The sequence below is a fragment of the Drosophila suzukii genome, chromosome 3 (assembly GCF_043229965.1).
Source record: "Drosophila suzukii chromosome 3, CBGP_Dsuzu_IsoJpt1.0, whole genome shotgun sequence".
In the NCBI taxonomy this organism is placed as follows: domain Eukaryota; kingdom Metazoa; phylum Arthropoda; class Insecta; order Diptera; family Drosophilidae; genus Drosophila; species Drosophila suzukii.
This window is the reverse complement of record NC_092082.1, coordinates 74,456,930-74,471,161: the sequence shown is the minus strand read 5'-3', so window position 1 is coordinate 74,471,161 and position 14,232 is coordinate 74,456,930. Positions and strand designations below refer to the sequence as shown.

General features: G+C 38.5%; 1 protein-coding gene across 1 annotated transcript; it reads right to left on the bottom strand.

The window, feature by feature from the left end:
* Positions 1–445: 445 nt before the first annotated feature.
* On the bottom strand, positions 446–5,382 carry rdhB (retinol dehydrogenase B). Its single transcript, XM_036817195.3, has 5 exons — positions 5,153–5,382; positions 4,926–5,091; positions 4,742–4,868; positions 833–968; positions 446–717 (listed from the first exon to the last, which is right to left on the bottom strand). Exons 1-5 carry the CDS (start codon positions 5,291–5,293, stop codon positions 541–543), a joined length of 747 nt encoding a protein of 248 aa, XP_036673090.2. The 5' UTR covers positions 5,294–5,382; the 3' UTR covers positions 446–540.
* Between the last annotated feature and the right edge of the window lie 8,850 nt (positions 5,383–14,232).

Genomic DNA, 14,232 nt, shown 5'->3' with positions numbered 1-14,232 from the left:
TGTATTCGCTAAGCATGGGTGGATGAACTGGCTATGTACTGTTCTTTTTGGCTAAGTCTGGCATCACTGGTTAGCGATTGCTTCTAGGTGGCATCTCTATTTTAATTCAAATTATACATTATTTCCCAAACATAATAAGAATTTCAATAGAGTGAAAATAGAAAAAACCTTATTAAAAACGTCAATAATTTTTATAGGGACTGGAAATTCGATTAAAAATTAATATTGTTTATTTATAACAAATATTTTCACATTTATATTTTAAAAATGTTTGAATCTGATATTATTATTATAAATATATAACAAAACAAAACAAGTTATTTTTAATCAGTTAAAACAAAGTTTACAATACTTTTTAAATAAATGTTAATAGATCTTGAACACTGGAATTAATTTTCTAAGTTTTTTGCGTATTAGGGCATTAAAGGATTGCAATGGTATTGTGTTTTCTTTTTAATATTCTGAATGTAAGATATAAAAACTGTAGATACAATATTTCTTTAGGTAATAAAAATAATTTTCTTAGCATTCAATGGGCGTTCAGTTGACCTTCCGCATCTGCTGCAGGATGATGTCCTCCACCTGGACGCCATCGGGAGTGTCCAGTGCATACAACACGGCCTTGGCCACATCTTTCGCCTGCAGTTTGGGCAGCTCGGCCACCGCCTGCGAGTAAACACTGAGGAAATCCGTGTCCACCATGCCAGGACAGATGCTCTGCGGGAGTCGGGAATAAAGGAAGGGGTTACCAATCGCCAGACGCGTCATGTTTGCCGCATTTCCCCCAATAATAGAGGATGAGTCGCCCGTGTATGCACTGCATTTAACTTACCGTTAATTTAATATTTAATTTGAGAAAATGTATTTCCTGGCGCACCGTTTGGCAGAGGGCCGTAATTGCATGCTTCGTGGCCGGATAAACGCTGAATAAGGGCACCGGCACTTCCGGAATCCGATGGCCCAGCACGCTGTTGTCAAATGTCCATGTGTCCGCCGGAGGAGCATCGAAAAAAGAAGACAGAGGGGGTCAAAAACGGCGGGTGAGTGGGTAAATAAAGTCAACACAACGGATTCCGAGCACTTAAAACAGCAACAAAAAACAAGTCGCCGTCGAACACTTACGGAAAATGACGGTCAGCAGCTGACGGGCACTACGGGATTTCCTCCAACCACCCGACCACCACCCTCCCCGGAAAACCCACTTTGCATGCCTCAAAGAATGTGTGCGGATGTCCCATGCCTGTTTTCAGTATTCAGTTTTCTGCATTCTGCGTCCAGCATTTCACCTGCCTGCATATGTCGCTGTGAATTTTGTGCAAACATTGCGTAAACTTCTTTTAATTTAAACCTCACACTCAAAAAAAGGAACTTTTTGTCAAAATAAAGAAGCTTTAGTTTGAAGTACAGAAATATTTTTTAGAAAGAGTTTAAATATTATTTTTAGTTATTTTAATTTTATTATTAACTCTACGCTTATTAAAGCCCAATCGAAATACAATTGCTTGCAGGTAATGTAATTTTAAATAATATTTTAGTTGCAGTGAAGATCACTATCAATACAATGTTGTTTATTACTGTTAGCCAATCAAAAGGTGGCAATTTTTTCAAGTGTAGTTTTAAGAGTAGGGGGCGGTGCTTAAGGGGAGGGGCTTGGATCCTCGGGCATTTAATGCAAACAGTTGCCCGCGACGCTGCATATGCTGGCCGGCCGGCATACCCTTGCATTTTTTAATTAATTAAGTCTTAATATTATTGCACAGACATTAAGCGAAATGCATATTGACGACCGCCCCCCTTGCCCACCTGCCACGCCCCCTGGCACACACGCACACGCCCCCCGCAACGTCACACGCTCATTAGCAACGCCTCAGCAACCTTTTCAGAACGGGATTGTCTTTGCCTCGCAACGCCGCCAAATAAATACATTTTCTCATTAATTAACGTTTGCGAAGTTCGAAGTCGCATTTACCCCGCCCTTTCCCGCATTTCCCGCCTTACCGCTTTTCCCACCGGTCCGCAATTCTCAATTGTATTCGATGGCGGACAATACGCTTGTGTCCGCTGCTCATTATGCCGGAAAAATGCGTATGAAAATTCCGGAAAATGCGTATTTACGGTGTGTCTTTAATGCACTACCATGTTGCACTTTCCGACTGCGTGGCGAAAAGTAGTCAGGATGTGGAGGTATGTAACTCAAGGGCTGGTGGGAAATCGCTAGATCTTCCTCAGTAATTTCGATTCATACTTCAAGAATCGATAATTATCGATTGTTATAATTGCATTTCTGTTTTTATGCCATTTCAATTCTTCTCAAACAATAGAGGTTTTCTTAGTCATCCTTTTAAAAATATATTAATTTAATTTAAACAGTAAAAGAAATCAATTTCTAAAGGAAGGGTTGTGATGTGAATTAAACCATTTAGAATTCCTGATTCAAGAATCAATAATTTTATATGTGTTTTTACATTATTTTTGTTCTTCACAAATAATAGAGGTTTTCTTTCTTTTTAAGTTGATTTAATTCAATTTACACAGTAAATTAAAGTATTTTTTGAATGTAATATTCGTATTCAAAGGAAAGGGTAAAAAAGTTTATTAAATCTTTTAATTCATTTCATTCATTTTCATTTCATTCAATGAAATAATACGTCAAATAGTTTAAACAGCTATCAGTTAGGATGAATCCTTATCAAATGTCCATCAAAGCGATCACATCTTTTTCTGTGTTTCCATAACGTTTTGCAAGCAAAATTCGCTCGAATAAATTGCCATCTTTGCATAAACTAAAAGGCAATCAATAAATAAGATTGACGTTGGCTTTGTTGAATTTGCCTTAACATTTCCGTCTGCTGACTGATGTACCCATGGAAAAACAGACATTCATGCATGGAGGGCCATCCGCCCACAGTGCGTATACGCAATTATTCAATTTTGCCTTTTGCTCATGGGCAAAATGCAATGGCTATGGCATTGGCAATGGCAATGGCAATAATTGCTATCTGATTGGGTGGTGGGTGGTTGTGCGTTTGCGTATGCGTATGCGTATGCACTCAAGTAAATTTCATTAAAATTAAATCAATGCAATTTGAAATTAAAGCCATAGCGCAAATCAAACATGCGGCTTAATGCGCAACATTTTTGATTTTAAATGCGGTACGCATTGGATTCCATGAAATAATAAAAATCACATCGACGACTGCCAATGGAGGAATGCAAAATGCAAAATGCAAATGCAATACGCATTCGGCTTAATGCAATATACTTAATTATGTTGAATAATTGAGTTGTTGTTGCTGTTGTTGCTGTTGGAGTTGTTTGGGACAAACACATTGGCCATGCAAAGCTTTTAATGCACCACCCGCACCGCAAAAACACGGTGCGTGCCCCTTCTGCTTTCAGCGTTTTCAGCATTTAAATATCAATAAATGTTTGTGCTGTTGTGCTGTTTGTTTGCCGCATGGCTTTTAATTTAATTTAAATAACGCGCCAACCACTTCGAACCCTTCTCCTTTGTGCGAAATCCCCGCCCATGCAAAATTCATTGAGCTGACCAACTCCGAACTCGGCTATTGACTGACCGGCTGCATTGTTTGCACTTTCATTAAGCCACCCAACCCCCCGCTGATCGGCTAGGCCCCCCCCCCCCCTTGCTAAGCCCCGCCCATGCAACACCCTGTAGGACATAATTTGGTAAATATTTTGCCACTCAAGGCAGCAGCTTTTGGTCAGTTGTTTGCCCAGCACAAGCAAAACTATAAAGCAAATATGTACGAAAATGATTTACCTCCGACTCTATCACTGTATGCACACTGCCCTTGCACACCCCCCCCCCCCCCCCTGCACTAATTTCGATTTAAGCCCAATTTTCCCATTTCAGCTGGCCAAACAACGCTCCCGAAATGATAACAATTACCCCCGAAGACTATGAGCAGTGCTCTGTGTTTGCAGTTGTGCTAATTTTGTAGCTCTATCTAATTGTCTCGAGTCAATAGGCAATCCTTTCAAGTATAGCTTTCATTTGATGGCTCTCTCCTTGCAGCTAGCTTCAAACACTTTCTACCGGACAGGCTTCATTTGGGAAGAACTACATGGAGCTCTCCAAGTGTTAAAGTCGGAAAGGAACTCTAAATTAATGTGATTATTACATTTCATAAAGGGCTAGAAGCAAAGAATTTACCATTAAATTGTTAAATCATTTTTAATTTGGTAGATTATTTTGAAAAGACAATTTAAATGTGATAACTTAAAGTAAAGGCGTTCAAATGAATCCATGATTGACTTCTAAACACCTGATGCAGATTTGGGTTTTAAAGGTCTTAGAAGTTCATTGTCTTGTAATATTTTTAAATTCTTTTAGACAAAAATGTAAATGTCCCTAAATAAAACATAGGTATTCAAAGCTCTAGACACCTGTTGCAGACAAGAAATTTAAATATGATTTTGATATTAAAGCTTCTACAAATTCCTTGTTATACCAGTATAAATATTTCAACCACTGTACATTACAAGAAACAAAAAATAAATATATGTTACAATAAAGCAGTTTAAATTCCAGGGATCATGAAGTATTTAAATCAATTTGTACAAATGAAATGCAATGTGAATTTCTTTCGACTATTTAAACTGCATTCATTATTGTAATAGATTTATTGTGGGATATTTTTCAGCTCAGCGACATTCCAGCTAAGTATCCCTTACCTAAGGTAGAGATTATTTTACCTGAAAGGACACCCACACTCACCTGTTCATAACCACAATGTGACCGCGAACCTTGACCGCAGCCATGTGCTTGAGGGCCTCCCGCAGGCAGCTGGCGGTGGCCACGACATTCGTGTCGAACAGCTCCTTTATGTCCTTGGTTGGGGACTCTATACCCCAAAAATATTATATCAAAAATTAAAATTTTCAGTGCTCTATGTGCTTACCACTCAGAAAGTTGGCCTTAAGGATGCCAGCATTGCAGACGAGCACATGAATGACCTCAAACTTTTCCTGAATCCAGTTAAAAGCACTGGTCAACTGTTCTTCATCGTTAAGATCGCATTGCCGGGCAAAGATCTTGCCTTCGCCCGTGATTTGATCTTTGAGAGCCTGGAAAATGTTTAATTAAATTATAAAAATAGGAGGTTTTTATTAAAATAAGATGTATTACTTCGATTAACTCCGCTCGACGAGCTAGTCCTATGACCACCATTCCCGCATTGGCCAATTCTAGAACTGTGCTGGCTCCAATTCCCACAGAGGCGCCAGTGACCACAGCCACCTTGTTCCGCCAATAGAAATTATTTTCCATGATTAGAGATGAGTTAAATCTATTAAGACAAGATATAGTTCAAGCGGAGATAACCAGACGGCTTCGAATGCCAGTGACAACTGCTGATGGATGATAATGATGAGGGCGATCGTTGCTCCATCTATCGCAGCTGCAAATGCAGCACAGTGGATTTAACTTACAAAAAAGTTAGTAAAAATTGGAAAGATCAAATTATTATATAAAATAAGTTATCAAAGAAATGTTAATAACATTACATTTGTAATTTCCTCAGAACAACCAACTTTTCTATTCTATTCTTATTAACTTAGTACATTTACTTAAAAAAAATTTTTTTTTTGGAGTGGACATTTTTTTCAGTATAGGAAAAGTTGCCTTACATTTACAATTTTTAAAATGCAAGCAATAACATTTTAATAAGTGTCTCGGTAAAAACAAATATATTCAGATGATACAGGTAATCCATTAAATTAAATATATATAATTCACATTCAAGTGGTATCGAACCTCCGGACCTTTAAGTCAAAACCTCCATATTTTTGGTGAGCATAAAACATTATTATAAAAAACCATGTCTTCTAATGCTTTTCAACTAAATATTCTATTTTTATCGCCGGCGTCTTTGCCCATTTAGCTTGGATCATGGGCCAAGCGTCGCTCCGGGAGAAATCGGATTTAATTGATTGCAATTTACTGGCTGTCGTTCCATTCGTATTTGCATTGTGCGGCTGTAGCTTGTAGTTTGCATTTGCCTAGTTGCACTTTGTGCCTCAACCCCAGCTTTTCCCTTTCCCTTTCCTATTCATGGAGCATTGCACTCGGTTGCATTTCACTTCTAGTTTAAGCTATTCTCCTTTTTTAACATTTTCTTTTGTCAGCTTGGGTTTTTCCCGGTCGGTTTTGCGGATATTTGATACCAAATGAAAAATCTCATTTCGCTCTGCGGCTTTGGTTTGTTGTCACTAATCTCTCGGGCTGACACTTGGGGATTATTTTCATATTTCTATTCACAAAAAGCAGACCACGTGGAGTGGGTGCATAATGGCTTGGCAACAGTGGAAAACCCCTATTTTTCCAGCACTCGAAGGTTTTGTGTACTCTTGAGATTTGTTTGTATCGTGATTTATTTATTAAGCGTGGGATTTCCACATCGAGGTGTGATTGTTTCTTTACGAATTTATGAAATTCGGCTAGATTAGTTTTTTAAAGTAATTAATTTTAAAGTTGACTTTTACTTTTTCAGCAGTCAAAATAGTGGATTTAAAGTTAAATTCAAAGTGAAAAAATGCTATTTAAGCCTGTAATATTCATATGCATTTCTTATTTCGCTCTCGCTTATCAAATATTGGCCACCCCTCCATTCAGCCATCAATCCACAATGCGGCAAACACAAAAATATGAATTATCGATAATCTGGCATAACATATTCCATTATATTTTGATAGTTTCATGGGCAGGCCATGAATATTCGCCCAGGCATTTGTATTCGCTTTCCAGTTGAGCGGGCTGCTCCGAGCCTTATCGTATTTTTGTAATTACCAAACAACAGCTTGGCAAAATGATAGGTTAGAAGGGGTAAATGCCACTTGGCTGGCTTCTTGGCCATGGCTCAGGGAGTCTGCTGGCAAATCAAAAATCAACTTTATCTCGGCCGGTGGAAAGTATTTGCATGTCAGTCTCAACTGGAGATGGACCAAAAAATGCACTTAGACTGGATTTTTGGTAGGGACAGTACGTTGCAGTTGACAGCCATAAAATGCAGGTGCTGGAGAAGGAGCAGGAGTCCTTTGTGGCTCAATGGCTGCAATCGGCCAGAAGTCAGGCAATTGTTTCGATTGGCCGGCCATAAATTCCCTAGCATTTATGTGGTACAGTTGTGCTGGCTGTTAACTAACAGCCGGCCGAGCCATGCAAATCAATTGCCATGCAGCTGGGGAAAAAGCCGGGCAAGGCGACAGAATTTATGGGCCATAAACCGAAAGTGGCCGGAACGAGAAGCTGCAGTCTTGACTGTGGGGTCATCAAAGTGGCTGGCATTTTGAGCTGCACACAGAAGTACAATTGTAAATATTTTCCTGGCACTTAGAGTGCCTTTACTCCACTCAGAAAAACTTTACAGTTTTTCTTGGCGTTCATTTTTTTAACATCAAACAAAAACCGAAAATTAAATTCGTAAAAAAACAATCAGTTTTTTAAGCAAGTTTTAAATCTTAATAATATTTGTTTATCAGATCATAAAAGAAATATTAATATTTACTAATTCAGCAAACAACAAAAAACATTCTCACAATAAAAAGCGGTGAGCATTTAAAAAAATCGTTTTTAAATTAAATAGATAAAATTTATTCACACAAAACCTTCTATAAAGTCAGAAAAAGCTACAGTTATGGAAAATATATTAAAATATTTATGAGGAGTCCGAACATTTTTAACAAAAGCTGATTAGTTGAAACAATTTTTTAACAGTCCACAAAAAAACATAATTCTTTATTAAAGCGATAATATTTTTGACAGCAAACGAACTGCTAATTTTCATAGCAAACACTTTTTAGCACAAAAACTTATTTGAAATCAAAGGAAACTAAAAAATGATTTTTTGTGAGTGTTGCCCTGATAACGCCAATGAAAATTGATAGAAAATTGGCGCACAAACTGTTTTTAGTTTGGCAACAGTTTGCCCAATTTTATTTCCTTTCTTTGGGCGGAATGCTCACCGTTTCTGGGTGTTAAAATGGGGAGTGGGGGCGTGGCGGTGTGGTTTTTCCGGGTGGGTGTTTCAAATAAATGAAAAGCTCCCGTCGTGGCAGAATTTATTGTTGCATACTTTTCGGCTCAGCGCCCCGTGGCATGCAAAAAACCAACGAAGCAGGGGTGTGGAAAAGAATTTTCCCTGCATACATGTGTAGTCTGACCCTTGACCTCCCCCTCTCCCACCAACCATGTTTATTTTTCGGTTAAACCCAAATATGCATGTTTCATGGCCTCGACGGGCTTTCCATCCAATGCATCCGGTCGCTTTCCTTTTTCAATTGCAATAACACATTTGTCGGTGCCAAAAACTTAAATTGCATTTACCAGCATTTTTGGCAATTAGCGCTTACGTTTTTATTATACGCATATCACTCATACGCCATGCGGCCTTCTAAATCGAATAAAAGGAAGCGAATTCCGCAAATGTAAATGGAAACAATGGCCACGTTGAAATACTCGCGGCGTGTGCAAACAAAATGTCCAATTAAATTAGAACAACTTTTCCTTCAAGCCAAAGCATTTAATTAAATTACCTCATGCTCTCGCACTTCCATTTGTGTTAAAATCGTAAAATAAAAGTTGTAAAGTTTGTGTATTCAAGGAACTTTTTTGCCTGCTGGGCAAGCACTTATTTAAATAAATAATATTTAAAAGGAATTTGAATTATATGCGAGAATGTGTAAGTCTGTGAGAGGTTGTTTAATTTTGGTTGTAGTAAATCGACTGTAAAAAGTTATTAGGACTAGGTAGTTTCAAATGCTTTGTTTTTCTTTGGATAAGAAATTAGTTATATAAACATGTTTGGTTTGGTTTTAAGAACAATATTTGATTTTTGTATTAAGCAAATCACAAAAATCTCTATGATTTCGTAAGCCGTTTTTAAATGTAAGTTTAGGTGTCTAAAAGTATGCAGCGAATAAAAGACTTCGTTGTAGATTGTCCAGAGTATAAAATATACTGAATCATACTTTTGGACACCAAAAAATACATTAAAAAGTGATTTCAAAACCCTAGTGACTTGTGTGGCACACCCAATAAAATAAAGTTGTTTAAGAGTTTAACATTTTCAAAGTAAAGCAATTTCTTTAAACCTGGGTTTTACATTTTCCTTTAAATTTAAATTTATATTAACAGCGGCCTTTAAGATAAAAGTGGTTTAAATTAATATTACATACCCACTTTAAATGGTTCTTGGATTTCCCACTTTCAGCTTAAGTGAGTTATACTCAAACTGACGCTGAGTCACACACAATCCTCAAAATATTTGTTATATGACTATTAATCAAAGGTTGACACAATGATTTAATTAAGTGCCACGCCCACATTGACACCTGTACGACATGACACGGAGCTAGGCACTTACAAAATTCAGAGGGGGTTGGGCAGAGGTGCTAACCAAAAGGCAGTTACAAAAGTTTGTTGGAATTTTAAAGCTCGCCGAGCGACAGTTGTCAGGGGTGATGACGGCACAGTATCCATTTCAGAGAACCCAAAAAACTATGCCAACAATTTTAATGCGAAATTCCAAAACGGTGTTCACTCGTCCTGCTGGCTGGCTGTTCCCTCAGACGGCAGACGAATTTTGATTAAATTGAAATTTATTTTAATTAAACAAGCGTCGCAAATGTCTCATTTACGCTTCAATGACAGGGCAGAACAGATGAGCCAAAAATGGGGTGTGAGTGCTAAAACGTGGCCTTAATGTTTTGCATGTTTTGCGGTCTACTGACAATTTGCGTGTGTTTTCCCTTTTTCCTCCCGCTTCTGAATCTTCCCAACCATTTTGAGTTTGTCCCCGAAAAATTGTTTCCAACGTTTTAGGGTATTTTTTGTTTTGTGGCCTGAAAGAACAACAACTGCAATTACATATATTAAATGCTCGTCCGCCCAAAAGTGTGCTTACCATTTGTGGGCGAAAGAGTTAAGGGGTTTAAGGGAAATGAAGGCAAGGGGGCCATTAGAAGGCACATAAGCCGCGTTTAAGTCCAACTAATTAGCCTAAATTTGTTACCAGGCTACGCAGCCACCACCTGATAAGTGGGTAACAAATGAAATTTATCTAGGGTGAGTCAAGTTGATTGGGCTGTATTGTACGGCATTTTAAATATTAAGGAGATATCAAGATAACCTTAAAAAGAAATCATAAATTAAATGTATAGGAGCTAAATTCGATACTTTATAAACAAATTTCACTAGCCTAGACATATATAGTCCAAGCAACACAATCGAAAATCTCAAAAATAACTGGCGTTTTAAAATCACTTATAATGGCGTCTAAAAGTATGCAACAATGTCTGATGTAACGGAAAATCCGATGGATTAATTGTGAAAACGTTGCGTGTTTTATTATTGCATACTTTTAAACACTTCGTAAGTCTAAAGATTTGTATCGCGATTTAAACCAAGATGTCTAATATCATTGGGTACTTGTAGGTAATTTTAAAAGTCTAATGATTTCAAACGCAAAGTAAACGGAATTTAAGTTTGCAAAAAATGTTTACTTTAATCAAAACGCATAATAAATTATTTTCTTAAATCATATAAATAATTCTCATTTTATACAGGGTATTTTTTATTCGTGGCAATTTCCGTTTTTAAAAGCCGCTGCCATAAAGAGTTAACTGTGCTGCTTTTACCGCTAAGCGGATGCACGACCACAAAACTTTTTAGGGGCTGCGGGTGGCAGCTGGCGAGCTGCAACTCGAATGCTGTTGCTAGTTGCTGGTAGGTGTTGCAAGTGTTGCAAGTGCTGCCAGTTGCCGCTTATGTTGCTAGCTGCTAGTTGCTGGCGACTGTTTTTGTTGTTCCCCGGCACTTTATTAGCGAGCAGGCTAAAATAGGACAGCGCGCAGGGCTATTATTTGATGTTATTTATGAGTTGCAGACGTTAAGACGTAAATTGCCACATGCAACACCCGCACATTCGGCTGCCAGCTGTTCACCTGCTTTCAGCCCCATAAGGTCTTCCATTTTATTTTCATTGCGCGGCACAACTTTCGCCCGGCAATTAGAGGAAGGTGTTAAGGATGCTGAGGATGATGGGAACTCCGCCTTCATTAGGGGGAGCTTCTTGCCACTTTTTCGACTGCCTGATGAGCTGCCATTAGGATGTTGAGCGAAATCTAAATGTGCATTAAGCTGCAAACAAAATGGGCAACTTAGTTGGAGTGTTCCCTGGGCAATCTTGTCAGGTTTCTTTTGCTGCACGGAGAAAAAATCTCAGATCTTTGTTTTACTTTTAAATGAAATAATGGAATTATAAATAAATTTGTATATTACAAGAATTGTAAAATATATTTATGTTTCCATGAAGTATTCCAAACTTATAATATTTCTTTAATGTTTTTCCCCTGTCTTTTTTATTCCACTGGAATCTTTTCATTTTCCCCTCGGGCTGGACTGGGCTAAGTTTTTACAGCCGGGCACTCGTGCATGTCGCCGGCGATCCTGGCCAGCTTCCACTGCATCCAGCAGCGTCCTTCATCCTGGCAGATTTTCCGAATCTGGACCTGCTCCTGCCGCAGGCATAAATCACGTGCGGCGCTCACAAGAAACTTTTGATTTGTGAAATCAAAAGCCATTTGCTGTGCTGCAATCAGCACAAACATTGTATGCAGCACTGGCGGTGCAAACTTTTGCTTTTTGGCACTCGTCAGATATGGATGCCATCACCAGGAGCAGAAAAAGGAGCCGGAATCTTGGTCCTGCAAGTTTTTCTTGTTGCGAAAGTTTTTAATAGTTTGTTGGCGCTTTCGCTGATTTGCTGCAAAGTAAAGTTTCTTTTTTCCACGCTGCTCTGGGAGTTGGTCCAAGGAGATGGTCTTAAAGTATGCAATGCATTGCCCAGGATCTGGGCATGCTAAATTTCAATGGACTTCCTAATGAAGACAGGATAGCCTGCATCTAATACGCAAGTAGTTGGTCTCAACGTCTCATGTTGGGCTTTTTTTTAAAACGTTTTTGATGCATTAGTTAAAAAGTCTCTTTGTAGGAAAAAAGTTGATAGAAATTTAAAGCCTTTGAAGTATTTTTTATGACCCAAATTTTATTCATAAAATCAATAAAAAATAAATTTACATAAATGTATAAAATTCAATTCAACTGATTGTGAAGAGATTAAAAGGATTTTTTTGTAAATCAAAAGGCAATGGAATGAAACAATAATTAAAAAAATATTCAAATTGAATTGCTAGCAATTTGTAAAGTGATATGCCTACACAGAAATTTAATCCGTAATATGCGACGTTTTAGGTGCAAGCATATAAAATAAAACATTTAAAAAAAGTGAAGTAGTCAGGGAAAATACAAATTTGAACGTCGTTTTTAGGTCTCCAAGCCACATTCATTCATAAGTGGGATACTTACTCGTTTTTGTTGGCCCGCTTTTCTTCTATCTGCAAGTGGATGCGACGTGTCCGCAATAATTTGGTCGCACTGCTGCGGAAAACTGGGGCTCCAGGCTCCGAGAAAAAAGGCAAATATGTGTCAGGCGTGGCCGGAGAAAGAAATGCGGGGATTTGTCACATTTTGTAGGCTGCAGCAGGAGCTCTAAAGCGGCGACTAAAATAATCAACTAAGCCAAGTGCGGCAACTGCGACAAAGTGTGCGGCAAAGCAAATGAAGAAAGTTCGCTCGCCCTTTCACCGCTTTCCCCTTTCTCCGATTTAACCGGTCACATTGCGAGAAAGTCGTAGAAAAGTAGTTAAACTTCTGGCTTTTTTCGCTGACATAATTCGCGAAAAGTGCGCCCGGCGCCAGTCCTGAATGATATATCCGAGGGGTAGTAATAAATTCCTCCAGTCATGCCACAAAGTGTGCCAAAGTTGCTGAAGTCCTTTTTTGTATGTGAATGTAAAGCCATCTGAAGCCATTTCCATATGGCTGGCTGGAAATCAGATAGTTAGAAAAGAGTCAGAAAAGCGCAATTGCAATTGCAATAAGCGCATAATTTGTATGACAAGTGGCACTGCGGGTTGTGAGTGCTCTTAAGTACCAGTTTAGCATAGAAATGAATTAGTTTTAAAGACTTCTCTTTAAGGCTGCGGAAAAACCATCGTACATACTTATAATTATAAGGGAACTTTACAAAATTATGCTATGAAATATTCTATCTTTTAAGATACATATTTAAAATGGTATTTAAATTGACAATATCAAAGTGGAGATTTGAAATTGAGGTCATAAAAAAAACTTTAACACGATTAAGTTATATAATTTATTCTTGTAAAATAGAAAAACACAAAATCATTGTACGCTTTTTAAGGTAGTTAGTTTTGGGCCAACTCAAAGGCTTTTTTGTTATGGCTACAAGGAATAATGAATAAATTATCAGTTAATATAAAAAACATATTTAAGCTGCGGAGCAAAACATTTTTTATTGGCATAAAATTGGCATAAATAAAATGAAAAAAAGGTAACCGTTTAATAAAATGCGTATGCACTTTTATTTATAATTCATTTCACTTTTGTCGCTTCAATTTGACCTTCACCCAACATAGCGGACTCGATTAAAGCCGCAAAATGGCCATTGCAGTCGGGACCACGCCCCTGGTCCAAAAGGGGGGTCTGGAATCCAGGGGGGCCAAACAAATAACAACAACGTCTGGTTATGGCCAAGTTCAAGCCAATGTCTGGCGGCGTCTGGGGCACGTGCTGCCCAGATTCATCTCCGTCAGCAGAAGCCTCGGCATCAGCATCACCATCAGATTCAGATTCAGATTCGGCTCCATCTCCGCCATTTCTCTCCATTTAAATCGAGCCAAGGGGCAGGGGCGGCGCCCAGGGGGGGTTTGGAAAAAATTGTGAAAAATTTGTAACCGAGGCGTTTTGTTTGCTCTCGTTTGCTTTGGTCACGGATACCAGACTGCCAGTCAAGTCAGGTAAACATGATGTGCGGGGTCTAATTTTTTCCCCTTTTCCCCCTTTTTTATTTTTTTTATTTTTGCCAGCCAGTCAACCCAACCCGGTGGTTCCCCCTTTTCTCGACGCTGTCTGTGAGCTATATGGTTGCACAATATTTTACATTTTCATGCATGACGCGTTTAATCACGTGATGCATATGATTTTTAGCCAGCCCAGGGGTTATGGGTCTGAGGTTATGGAGTTCTGGGTTCTAGAGTTTGGAGTTTGGGATTTGGGGGCTTTCCTCATATATTCATGCATACAATTCCATCAGCATGAATTATGTTTTGCATACTTTCAGGCTGAGT

Bases quoted from the DNA above. Each gene is read 5' to 3' on its own strand.
- rdhB (XM_036817195.3), bottom strand. From the start codon at position 5,293: ATGGAAAATAATTTCTATTGGCGGAACAAGGTGGCTGTGGTCACTGGC. The intron at 5,092-5,152 runs GTAATACATCTT...AACATTTTCCAG, and splicing joins GTCGAGCGGAGTTAATCGAA to GCTCTCAAAGATCAAATCAC. The intron at 4,869-4,925 runs GTAAGCACATAG...TTTGGGGTATAG, and splicing joins TAAGGCCAACTTTCTGAGTG to AGTCCCCAACCAAGGACATA.